This window comes from Lagopus leucura, unplaced genomic scaffold (genome assembly GCF_019238085.1).
Source record: "Lagopus leucura isolate 7727_CA_CO unplaced genomic scaffold, USGS_WTPT01 Super-Scaffold_100157, whole genome shotgun sequence".
NCBI lineage: Eukaryota > Metazoa > Chordata > Aves > Galliformes > Phasianidae > Lagopus > Lagopus leucura.
In genome coordinates, this window is record NW_024962334.1 from 17,252,007 (window position 1) to 17,265,439 (window position 13,433).

The following is a 13,433-nucleotide window of genomic DNA, read 5'->3' on the forward strand; positions in this document are numbered from 1 at the left end:
ACTATTTCTTTTGGTGTCACTGACCACCTGAAAGGGAACCTGTCCAGGGTGCAAAGAAAGGTTTAGATCTCTAGGTTGTCTTCATAATGCCTTATAATTGCCATCTTTCTACCACCAAAGAATCCTGTCTGTGTTGGATAGGGCATCTTTTACGTCACCATTGCATGCACTTACTACTTTGAGGTTAGGCTGTAGTAACTTCATTAACTCATTCTTTGGTGGCTTTGAAGTTAAAGCAAGTGCTTTAAACGTACTTTTACTGAAATAAAGATAAAAACGCTTTCTCATAAGCACTGGGGGAAATGCTTTGATATTTTTCAAAAGAATTGCAACAATTATCTTATTGCAAGATAAAAAATAAATTACTATAATCCTACTTTAGTTGTTCCATTCCAGTGATAGTTGATTTTGTGTCCATTTTCCCATGACCCATATTAAACAATAGATTCGCATGCTATCAGTATCACTGTGTGGGAATTCTTCACATAAAACAGAAACAGGCCGCATTTTTCTGAAGCAAGGGAGTAGGAGTTCAGATTCTAGAGAGTGACAGGAAAATTTGCTCTAAGCAAAAAAAGCAAGGCATTTTTGCCAAGAAAAACTTTTTCCTGTAGTAAATCCATCACCCGTGCCCTAGCAGACTTGCTTAAAAAAACAAAATAGTACTTTTGGGAAGTGCTTTGTTAACTTTTAACAGCCTTTTCCACTACTCTTTGGCTTTCTCTCAAGCCTTCTTGCCAAGTTGAAGTGATGTGGTGTGTTTGGCAGTGACATGCTTCGTTTAGGTGCCAGTGGTGAGCTATTGCTTGCAAGTCGTTTGCATTACTCTGTGAAAGCCTTATCACTTCTAAATACACTGCTGGTTCTAGGCAGTGTCCCATAGTGCTTTCTGCAAGATTTTGCTTTCAGGTCCTTACTTTTGAAGGATTTTATTATTATTGTTATTTTTAATTCAAAGGGTTTGGAGGTGGTAGTGTGGTTGGTTTTTCTGCTTTGTTTCTGAATGTTTTTCCTAGGTCAGTTTAAAACCAGCTTGCTAGGACTTTTAAGAGACAATTCTGTTACTTCCAGCTCCCAACTGGTACAGGACAGAAACCTTCATTAGACAAAAAAAGGTGAGGAGCACTCAGCCCCATCCATTCACCTCAGCAACAGCTCGCTTGCCAGGGATCCAGTGCTTGTGGCTTCATATCCACAACAGTGCTGCCTTCTCTCCAGCTCAGAGAATCTGTGGGGTGAGCTGAATGCTTGGCAAAGAAGGTATATTTGAGGCTACAGCAGTAGAGGAGTTGGAGAACAAAAGACTCACCAGTGGGAATCGCTTTTCGTTCGTTGTGCTTCTCATTGGGAATGGCTTATGTAGGACTTGTATAATAGCACTGATTTGGGGAGCAAAAACTTGTTTCAACAAAAAGTGTTATTTTCTGAATTGATTTTCATCTGATGTATAACTAGCTGTGTGTACTGGTGGAGCTAATGTTAATGTTGGTCTTGGGAGCAGCTGCTGTGACGGTGATATGAGATCTACAGTGAAATTTAAATCCTGCTCAGCTGCAGAAGCAGCCTCTTACCATGAAGTTCTGTTGTTCCTAACAGAAGTATTAACATTTTCACCGATGGGAGAATATTCCCAACTTCAGTAGAGTTAGATGAAAAAAATAGGAGTGTGGGGATGGAATGCTGAGAGGAATGGTAAATATTTTCTGGAGAATGTTTTGCATTGGAGTTCCCAAAAATGCGTAACAATTGGAAAGGAAGACAGACCTAAATTACTTTTTATTCATTTTTAAAACCTGAGGGTTTTCCTGGGAAACCCTATGGGTTATGTGTCAGGATGGGGTTAGATAGGGCCATTTTTTTTCTGTTTATAGTCTTAACATCTCTTGTGTTTTTTGAGTAGAGGTGCCCACAGAAGTGTTTATCTTAACATCATTAAGGGATGGTATTTAAAAAAGAAATCCAAACACTTGGCATCTTCTTTTTCTTTGCATTTAGTTTCTATGTCTCACCTATCTCCTGTTTGTATTGCATTTCATCATGTTGCAGTTTCTTACCCAACATAACCAAATCTGGGGCAAAAATCTAATTGAGAATATACCTTCAAGTACCACGGCTTTCTTAGTTAAACAATGCATGTCGCATGCTTTAGCTGCTGTGACATTGATTTAGTTTTGCCAGGAAAGCTGAAAACAGTTTAACCGACTTCTGTGGAAAAACTACAAGATTACCAAAATGAAGAGATTTGATTTAAAAAAGCACCAAAGGAGCCCTGAAAAGTTAAACTTGATGTTCTGTTCCAAACGAAAAAGTACATAAATAGGAAATGTCATCTCTTTATCTAAAAAAAATCAAATATTCTAAGCCAAGAAAAAGATAAAAAGATCAAAGTCACTACTATACTTTACTTATGCTAATTTAAAGTATTAAGTGCTTAGTATGTACTGTTGCTTTTGAAGCAAAAGAATGTTATTAGTTGATGCAAGCAAGAATTGAGAGCATCTGAAACAGGTTAATATATGGTCTTTAGTCACAGGATTGGAAAAAATCCATTTCAAGCTTTTAAAAAAATCAAACAAACTTGGCACACAGCGTCATTCTGAATACGGTTTTACAGGATAGACTGAAAATAGCTGTTACAACAGAAGGGAAAATGCATGTGAAACACTGGAGATTTAATGTGAAAAGGAACCGAAATCGCCAGGTTACCTTTGAATAAAGCCTTCAAGCGTTTTGAAGCTATCTATACTTTTTTGTGTATATGCAGTGAAGTGCTATGTATGAAATACATATAGCCATGACCTGCCAGGAGGATTTTGGTTTCCCTGGAGACTATCAGTTCTCTGTTGCACAGGTTGGCTTGGTGAGTGAGAGCTATCTTGATAAATCCAAACCATTCTCCCCAAGGTTACTGGTATGTCATTGCATTCGGACCTCTGTGTTGAAGGTTGAATTTATAAGTGCAGATGTCTCAGTGTCCTCTGCAATGTCCGGTTATTCAACATGTACCTAAAATTTGCAGTAATTATCTTGTGAATTGGGGAAAAACCTCCTTTATGTGACACTTCAATGGCAGTTTTCTCTTATTGTCTGTGTTAAAATCTCTGATTTTAATCATAATTTTCAGTGTGTTGTGCAAAATGTACATCAAATCATAGTGCACATATTCAGTGTCAATTACTGCTGTTGACTTCTTTCTCCCCCCTCTTCTTCAAATGTTTTGAAATCCTCTTGTCATTTTTCAGCTTGAAAACTAGACTTCAATCAGATTTATAGTTACTAATTATCTAGTGAATATGGAAAAAATTCCTAATATAATGCATGCAGCCTACTTTGTTCATCTGTGCTTGATTAAGAAAAACCCCAATAATTTCAAGTCTGCTCTCAGTTGGTTTGGATGGAAATATGTAGATTGATGTAATAACCTTTCTGCTTTTTAACTCCTTGAAGAGCCAGCACGTGCAGGGTTTTATTGACAGCAGGATATTTCCAGCAAACTGGAAAGCTTTGAAACGCTAATTCTACTTTTTTTTGTCTAGTGAGATGTAGGTAATTTAGAATTTACTAAGGCATGCCTTTTGTACTATTCCGAGGATATTATTTGTGCTTTTTGCAGCTCCTTTGCTATGGTTCGTGTTTGCTGATTTTAAAATTTGCAGAGTTGGGTGTTAATTCTGTTATATCCTGTTAAATCTGTAATGAAAATTCGCCAGAAATGTGGAAAGAACATCAAAGTGAAACATAAAATAGAGGAGAAGGGGAAAAGATGGGAGTTATGCCAGGAAAGGAGAAATAGATGGAAAGAGAAATATAGCAGGGAGGGAATTGGAAGTTTTGTAGGCTGCAACGAATCTGTGAAGCTCCCTGGTGTTCATTGCTGTTGCTGCTGAAAGAAAAATAGTAAGCAAGTCAGCTAGAGAAGGCTCAAACAAAAAAAGATGTATCTTTTAAGATCTCAAGTGTTACGCTGCCACTGGCTGTGGGATGTCAGAAGATCTCAGTGAAGTTTTTTAACCACTACATGGTTGTTGGGTGGCTCTTCCTTCGCTACGTTTTAAAATGTTTGATTCCTGACTGCTTGCTGTGAGAGCATATAACTTGCTGCACCACTGTGTGAGTGGTGGGAAGTCCTATTTTATGTCTTAAGCTGTTAAAAGGAACAGTGGGTGTTCGGTGTTGGACTTGGGCAGCTGAAGTATTGCCATCGGTAGATAAGCTTGGTGTTTGAAGACTTCAGTGCAGGAACCAGCACTTTGTGGAAATAGAGATGTGAATAAATGTTCTGGCACTTACTGCAGTTCAGAATTAACCCTTTGTATTTCAGTGTAATGTTTGCCTTTGGAAGCTTATATAGATGTGTGATTAAAATGTTATAACTTCGAATGCTTTCTCCATTTGGTTAGATGTAACTGGCATTTTCTTGGATTTGTGAAAGGTAAATTATCTGTCTTTGCTGTCTCTGTGTTTGCTCTGTATCACTTTAGAAAGCAGAACCAGTTCCTTCCCTTTTGCAGAACAGGATGGAGGGACAAATAGCTAACATTTACTTGAAAGAGTTCAAGAGAGGATAGAATTTGGTTATTTTTTCTGTACACAATCTAAATGAGTAGCACCTCCCCTTCTTCATCTTCTTACATTTTGTATGTTGCATGGTTGTTAAACCTTGCACCTGGGTAGTGGTCTTTGTTTTGCCCATTTTGCATAAGTCTGCCCGCAAGCTAATACATGTAAGTGGTGAGTCATTTAAGAAGTGCCTGCTGATTTATTTAGGTAACTAGATTCTGTTTCGTGGGTGGTTTTTCACACTGTGTGGTGGATGTGATAGCCTGGGCATGGTGTTTTTTTTTTTTTTAAACACCAAAAATAAAACTATTCCATGTATAATCCCATCATGTGCATCAGATGTAGCCAGTTCTTAAGATAGTTATGCTTTCAGGATACAGAAATGGAGCTTTGATTGGACGAAAGATAACCCAAAGATGCTATGAGATTAGACAACAGAACTGCTGAGAGGAAGTCGTCTCATCTCATTCCATCTTTGAGCTGTTTCAGTACTTCTTGCTTTGACTAATGCATGTACCTAAAGGAGAGGATGTCCATGTACGTGTGTGTACTTACACGTGTAGTCACATACATATGTATGTATCCATGCACTTACATGCCCACATAAAGGTATTTGTATACATACCTTCACAGGGTGTATACGCAGTTTCAGTCTTTCTCCTTTTTCTTCTCTCTCCCTTCTTGAGATACAGTGCATGTGCCTTTGAATATTTTTAAGTTCCATTATTACATTTTCGCTAAAAGTAAACAGCAGGAGCTTATTGAATGGTCCTCCTTCATTTAAATTCCTGATTTCTCTGGCATATTCACTGTTACTTTCTTTGGTGGGGACATTTATTGTATTTGCCTTGAAAATTGAAAGAATGTCATTTAGCAAACCAAAGAGCAATCTGAAATATTAACAGCCAGTGCCTTACATCTCTTGACAGCCTGAATGAGAATACATTGAGACTGTTTCATGCTTCTTCAAAGTTTAGGAGCCTCTGTACTCCTCACGGGAGCTCTATTAGAAAAGAAAAAAGATGATAATACAGCATGTAGTATTTTCACTACATAAGGCGGAGCTTTTAACTCATTAAATTCTAGCATGAGTATGTTTCAGTTAATCAAAGCCGTGTAACTCTGTAAGAAGCATCGTATATTCCTTCTATGTCAGTTGTACTGCTTGAGGCTTTTAGTCTGATAAGCTTTAGCCTAGAAATAATTATTTGGAACTCTTTGCAAAACTCACTAGAAATCTGCTTACCGCTCTGTGTTATTTGAGTTTTATTATTAGTGGTTTTGCTTTCACTTTCATTGGGAGTACTTTGACTCTTTGGTACATCTTTGTTGTTCTTAAGAAACTACTTTCAAGGATTCAAGGAGGAAAGAATTGTTAGGGTTCAATGAGAGTAACACAACTGCATTGTGTCCCATGCAATTTGTGCAGTGTCAAAGAAAGCTCCTTAGTGTTTTTAACACGGAATTAGATATCTTTGTATTTTTTTGTTTGAAGTTGACACTTCAAACAAATGGAAATGGAATGAAAATAGCCATGTAGGCTATTTTCTAGGACCAGGCAGTAAGTATTTTGATAATATTCGAGTAACAGTTTGCCTTCTGCTTTCCAAAGTAACAAATTGGCCTTACCATGCTTTAATAGTAGAAATGGTGGTAGTTTGGTTTCCTTCTGCTCTTTCAAACTGTATGGGAACTGCTGAGTCACGGCCTGAATCTCTGATTGATCACCTGAGGTGAGCCATGAGTCAGCCAGAGGAGCACAGGTGAAGGCAATTCACTGTGCTGCTGGAAGGGGTGGAGCCTGGCTGCACCTCTCCTAGACCTATTTAAGAGCTGGCTACCAGGGGGGAAGGATCTCGTCTGGAGATTGCCTTTACTGGTGTTTTGTGAGCAAGCCCAGGATAAGGGTAAGCTTTCTATTTGCTCTCTTTTGTTATCATAGTCTGCTTTGCCTAACTCTCTTGTTTATTTTGTGTTTATAACATCCTAAAATTCTTTGATTATGCACAAACCAACTGCAAAATATGGCAGTGAAAAGTGCTTTAGAAATTTTCTTATTATAGTCCAGAGAGGATCTTTTCAAGTCTGTTAGACGAAAGCCAGCCCCTTCCAAAAGGTCTTACAGTACCCCCTCCTTCAAGTGTGTGCTGTCACCCACCCACCTCTCCCTGAGGAGCTCAGAGCAGCAGTCGTTTGTTTGTGCATCCTAAGTGTCATGAGCATGGGCTTTCTATCTCTGTGCTTGTACCTTCCAGCAAGAATGAAATGCAGGAAATTTTGTGGTCTTAAACCAGATTTATGCATTCACTCGTACACACAGTCAGTGATATGCTCCCTTCCCATGTTATTGTCTCCATTCGTTGTTGCTATTTAGCTTCCTGCCAGCAGACATGCAATTACAGCCACCTCGGTGTGATTCATGAAGCACAACAGAGCAAGCTAATGCTGTTTTCTATGAGGCGGTCACTAAAGGCAGAAGGTAAATAGCCAGATCTATTATAAACCCTGCAGGAAATCAGTGGATGTTGTTGGGTAATGGCTCTATTACCATACAAGTGCAATTCTGCATGTGTCTTCTTTTCATCTTTCGTGCTCATCTGGTTAGGACCATTGATGCTAGTGCCTGGCCCCTGTTGAGTTCTTGAAGGCAGTGCAAGAGAAAGATTTGGGTGCTTTAGAATATTAAGGTTAAGCACTAAGAAACTCAGACCTGTATTTGACCATTTCAGTGAAGAGAAATTAAGTAAATCTAATTTTGGCACTTTGAGACATAGTTTGGCACTTCATGCCGAAGTGCCGTTTGGCACTTAAGATAGCATAGCTATGGTTCAACTATTTGCTAAACAGGATAAAGAAATAAAAAAGTAATAGAATTTCTTTTAGCTTTGGCATTAAGGTACATAGCAGGAAGCGAGATTTGCTGGTTATCAAATACAACAGCCTAAAATAATCTAATTCTGCTCAGGATATCTATTTCAAAAAGAGGAATTGTAGCTAGTACATAAATAATAAAGTTGATTTTTTGTATTAAGCATGAGGTAATAGATGAAACCATGCTGTATTTTGTAACATTTCATAAATATCTTTTTTATTTGAGGATGTTGGATTTATAGCATCTCCCAAATGGTTTTAATAGAGAAGTTGTTTAATAGAGAAAATTTAGCCTGCTTGTTGCAGCTGTTTTTTTCTCTTAATATTTGATGAGGATGCAACTACCTTCTGTAGGATGGACCATCACACAGTTGTCAGAGATCTTAGCAGTTATGCTTTAGTTTAATTAAAGGGAACAGCAGTGTTTCTTAACTCTGTCTTTCAGAATGAGTGATCCTTTGGTCTAAAGACCTTCAGTAGTCCAGTTGGCTGCATACTGAGGAGCTTTGTATGTTGCCACAGCAACTTTCTGCAAAAAACAAAGTGATCATTCCTGGGATGAATACTACTCTTGTGGTAGCTTTGCCAAAGGTCCCAAAAAGAAAATAACACAAAATAACCCAAGTCTTTTGTCGTAGTACCATGAATTGGGAGCATGTTTCAAGAGAAGGTGGCTTAGGACCTGTGTGGCATCTCCTGACAGCAAAGGCCTCTTTGTCTGCAGGATTAATTGGGCTCTGGTGTAGGTGTCTGATCTCTCTTGCAGCAGTCCACGATGATTTCTTGGAACTCAGGGAGGTGACACTGGTGCTTCCTGCTGCTCACCCATTCCCACTGATAATTTGGGAGAGTTTCTTAAAGTTGCCGCAGTAATGCAGTGCAAGTAGAGCTGGATGGAAAGAGGAGCTCATTAAAACAAGGAGGAGGAACCAGTTCTCCTCCATACGTGTCTCCCCAGCCATATTTCTCAGCCTACTTTTGTCCGTCATGACCTGTGTGTCAGATTGCATTATCTTTCTCTGCCTTTTGGAACTGCAGAGACAGCACTCCACATATATACATGATTGAACCTGTAGACTTTTATGTCAAATCTAACTCTTCATTGATTTTTCTGTTTTCTCTGGAAGATGAGGATAGTGAGTGGGGTGGGCAAATTTTCCCAGTTATTGGCAAAGAATGTGCAGGTCCTAAGGCCTGGAAAAGTCATTTGGACCGTATAGATGCAAACTGTGTAATGCAGACTTGCTTTTCTTATTGAAAAAAGCTGTAGTTTTCTGTCCATATCTGAGCATTGCCAGAAGTATTTTCAGTTACTGATCAGGAAACAAAGTTAATCTGGCTGATAATCAGTTCCAAAAGCAGCCAGTACTTCTATTTCCTCTTTGAACTTTAACAAAAAAAAAACGAAAAAAAAAACAAAAAAACCCAAAACACAACAACACAGCATTTGTCGTTTAAATGTTTCTTACACACACTTTTAGATTCAGACAGAATAAGCAATAGAGTCTTTGAGGTCAGTTTGCAAAGTGCAACAATAAATAATCATCCACAGAGATGACCAGAGGTCTGGAGCACCTCCCCTGTAAGGACAGGCTGTGAGAGCTGCGGCACTTCAGCCTGGAGAAAAGAAGGCTCCAAGACTTCACAGCAGCCTTCCGATACTTGGAGGGGGCCTAAAGGAAAGCTGGGGATGGACTGTTTGTATGGGCATGTAGTGACAGGAGGAGGGGCAATGGTTTTAAACTGTAAGAGTGTAGATTTAGACTAGATATCAGGAAGAAATTCTTTACTGTGAGGGTGGTGAGACACTGGAACAGGTTGCCCAGAGAGGCTGTGGATGCTCCCACCCTGAAGGCCTTCAAGGCCAGGCTGGATGAGGCTTCGGGCAACCTGGTTTAGAGGGAGATGTGCCTGCCTATAGCAGGGAGGTTGGAACTAGATGATACTAAAGGTCCCTTCCAACCCAAACCTTTCTATGATTCTATGAAATAAGGAAACATGAAACAAAATGTAAAACTTAGAGTTCATTTTGTTTCAAGACCTACATGGATGCTGCTAAATGAGTTCAGCTTTACTTTTTGGCAAAGTGTAGAGGCTTTTCACATCTATTATAAGTACTGGAATTATGGAAGTTTTTATTCGGTCACTTATTTGCTCTGCTACCTTACTCAATTCCCTATTCTGCACAACTTCGATTTTCATTTGTCTTTTGACAGGGACATGATTAGAATTCTCTTTAACAACTAAACCAAAAAGTTGGCCAGGTTTTATATGAAGTTTTAGGTGACTTCATGAAAATGTTAGTGTTCTATATTTAAGCTAAAGTAAGGAAAGACTGTATCAATGACTGCCTTTATAAATGAGATGTTTTCAAGTAGGTTGAACCTTAGAAGAATTAGCTGAAGAAATCACTGAAATGTTACCATTCAAGTTTGAACACAGTTGGAGGATAAATGTGGCTTTCCAGGAATGTGTGATGTCCTTTTTCAAACAACATAATTGTTAGTGCAGCTTAGATGTGCACTATGTACTGTGAGGGTCACAGCTGAGAATGGCTGTTGAGAGCTGAAAGGAAAAAATAACTGAAATTCACTAAGGACAGGGACATTTGGCAACTGTTAGTTGTTGAGAAAGGCATCTCATATTTTTTTCTCATGTGGTGTAAACTGGCATGCTTTGATTAATAAATTCAAACCTCTTCCAATCTCCAAAACAGTGATGAAGCTTGTGCTGGATCACTGCATGAGCTTTGGGTATTTGAAGACAGGTGTAGTTGAAGATAATCAGGAGAAGACCCATAAAAATTATTTAGAAAATATAAGGGAACAGAAAGCACTGAAAGATTTGGGTCTATGCTCTCTAAAGAAGAAAAGATTAGGGTGTAATATGTACTGGAGATTGTAAAATATTGATAGAAAAAGTGATGTTCTACTGAGGAAATAGCAACTCTGAACTTCAGAGCAGGGAATTTAGACCGAGTGCTCAGAAAACCTATTGAACAGTAAGGGGAGTGATGTACTGAAAGATTGCGTTTGGGGCTTGTGGAATGGAGCTCCATTTCTAAAGGATTTTAACAACAGAGGAAACAGTCTGTGAGAAATAGCTAAACCAGGACCAGTCCTGACTCTGGGTAATAAAATGGGCAAGCTGGATGATCCCTTACAGCTGTTTTCTGTTACTTTCTTTTTGTAATCATCAAGTGTCCCAAGGCTCCAATTACATGTATTTTCACACTTTCCCTTCAGGTTAGCTTTCAGGGATCAGTGGTCACACTCCTATGCTAATGAGTGGACTTTCTGTGAGTTTTAACAAGGCGTACTTAGAAGAGTCGAGATGCTGGGTTTATGTGCAAGGTAGACATGAGTTGTCATAGATGATTGTTAAAAATTGGAGTACCGTTACCAGAATTAGCATTACTGATTAGTATTTAAGCATTTACTTGTATCCAAGGAAAACTCTCATTTAGAGAACTGTACTGGCCTTCATGTTCTTTTGATTAATTAAATTGTTTGCAACACATTTGGGAGTTTTTGGAGTCTCTGTATCACGAGGGAAAAGGTATTTCTGGCATTGGGTTTCTTTCCCTGTATTGATCTCCACTAGGGTCCGGTAAGTAGCAGTCAGTTGAATTATTTCTTATGGGGTATCCCTTTTTATGTTTCTCTTGTGATTTTTATGCTGTTATAGAAGGTAGAACCATATTGTTTGTCAGCACACACATTGCCTCCATTTCTTGTTTTGCAAAAATTGAAGTTCTGTGTCTTACAGTCCTTGGTGAAAGCATTCTGTTATCCTCCTTTGGAACGTGGTCTTATATGAAGAAAAGGCGTACAAAGCACAGCCATTCTGTTATACTTTGAATTATTTCCCTGTATTATAAGTTTTGAATATTTATTAGTCTTTTATAACCTCTTTCATTATTCATAACGGGTAGCTACAGAATGTGATGAAAAAAGCGGAACAATGAAACCTTATTTTACATCACTGATGTCTTTCATACAAGCCATTCTCTGGTAAATTTTTTAAAGGAAGGCCCAAGCTTGCAGGGTGCTGGGAACCTCTGTTGTGCTTCTTGTGACATCCATCCCAGTGGGAGGGGAAGCTGCACCTCACCATACACTGTGCTCCAGCATAGTTAGAAATGAAATAATAAGTAGCTCCCAACAGAGATGGAAACGAAAAGGCAAAGGCCAGGAAGGAAAGATAGCTTTTCAGAGAAGGTTTCAGAGTATGTGAAGTTTTACTAATTTAGAGAAAAAGACAGTGAAAGGCTGATTTAAGTGATTTATGGGATTTTCTCTGGAAACCCACAAGACTCCAAGGAGATGCAGGGAACTGCTGTACTGGCTGCCTGTTTATACATTGAATCTCTGACAGCAGTCAGCATTATCTGTTGCTTCATAGGAAGGCATAACACTCCACATCAAACACGTTGGGCATGGATTATTTTCATGCATAGGACTCATTATCATCTCTAATATATACTGTTTTAAACCCTGAGATTCTGTGTTTACTGTCTGTTCTGAAAAGATTTCTTATCACTATGGGTATTAATTGCTGTTAGTATTGTTATCAGTATACCTACAAAATACTCTTTGGATGTATTGTTAGATATTCGGTCTCAGCAGTGTTTTGTCAGTGATCTACAAGTAAACAATACAACTTTTGTGTAGATGTCTACTTTAGTTCGTTGCTTTTCAATTTGGCATGGACAGCCCTCATTGATTATCCCCTTTCCCTCCCAGACCACGTAGGGAATTTGGTTTTTTAATCACACCACTCTCTTAAGCGATAGAAGTTCTTCACCAGAACAGTGTGCTTAAAATATGAAATACAGAATGGACTTCAGGAAAAGGTTCTGTGTTCATATTGTAGATTATTGTGAAGCTTGCTTAACTCTGAAGAGCCTGGATTTTAAAAAACATGATAGTCTGGTGTAAGATTATTGACCAATTTCTTTTTGTTTCCAGCTGAGCTACCAGGATCATCTGCAATCAAGCTTTCCTCTTTGCGTGATCTTCCAGCTCAGCTGCAAGAATTATACCAGCAGGGCTTCGTCTTGGCTGCTGTCCACCCCTTCGTGCAGCCAACTGATGAAAAAGAGAAAACTCCCCAGGAACAAATCTTCAGGGCTGTGCTTATCAAGAAAACAGAAAGGTAAAGCACTTCCAGTGAACTGAGATAAAAATAGACAATGTGATTTCCTGCTGAGTTTTGACCTACATCAGGAAATTATAGCAGTTTACTGTGCAAAACTTGATTTTATTTATTTATTTTTTTTTTTGTCTGTGTGTGTGTGAGTGTCTGTGGGCTTGAATAGGCTTAACATGTTCTTCGTGTTTACAGTTCATATCCAGCTTGGCAGAAGACTCAGGGCATAACAAATTGAAATATGCTGTATATTTTGGGATGTGTTGTTGTCAAAGGCAAACAAACAAACCCTATGCCTGACAGTTTGTGAGGATGGTCTAGTTGGTACCCTTTATTTTAATAATTAAGACAGAAGAAATATTTGCTCGTAAAAGACTTTTTTGTGATTTTGTGTTTAGAGGGTTACAGTTAATGCAGTTAATTTGAGAGCCACAGTACTACTGCATTATTTTATCTGTAGACTTTGGGCTTTTCTTTCCTCTAAACAATACAAGTTCCTTTAATTTGTTAATCAACACAAGCTGCTTGAATAAAAAGATACTTTCTTGTTTTGTTCAAAGTCCTAAGATGCATTAATGCTCTACATAATCACGGTTTGAGGATGAATAAACAAACAGGAGTTCTGTTCTTTTATGTTTTAATCTGATTCTTAAAAACATCAATAGAATGTACTGCTAACTAGTTCAAAAGCAAATTAAAATGGGAATATTTTAAACACAGATTTAGGATTTTTACTTTGCTATTTCAAATACAGTTTAATGTTATTTGAGCATTCATAAAAGCTGTGTTATTGCAGTTATGTTGTTTTTGCACATTAATTGCATTCTCCATTCCCCCCTTTTACATTGACC

The 13,433-nt window shown here is 38.4% G+C and overlaps 1 protein-coding gene across 1 annotated transcript in view; it reads left to right on the forward strand.

Moving 5' to 3' along the window:
• RFTN1 (raftlin, lipid raft linker 1) overlaps window positions 1-13,433 on the forward strand; it is a 94,692-nt gene that overhangs the window by 24,868 nt on the left and 56,391 nt on the right. The window contains exon 3 of the mRNA XM_042888291.1: window positions 12,402-12,588. Within this exon, the coding sequence (XP_042744225.1) occupies window positions 12,402-12,588 (187 nt within the window). The remainder of the gene's footprint in view (window positions 1-12,401; window positions 12,589-13,433) is intronic.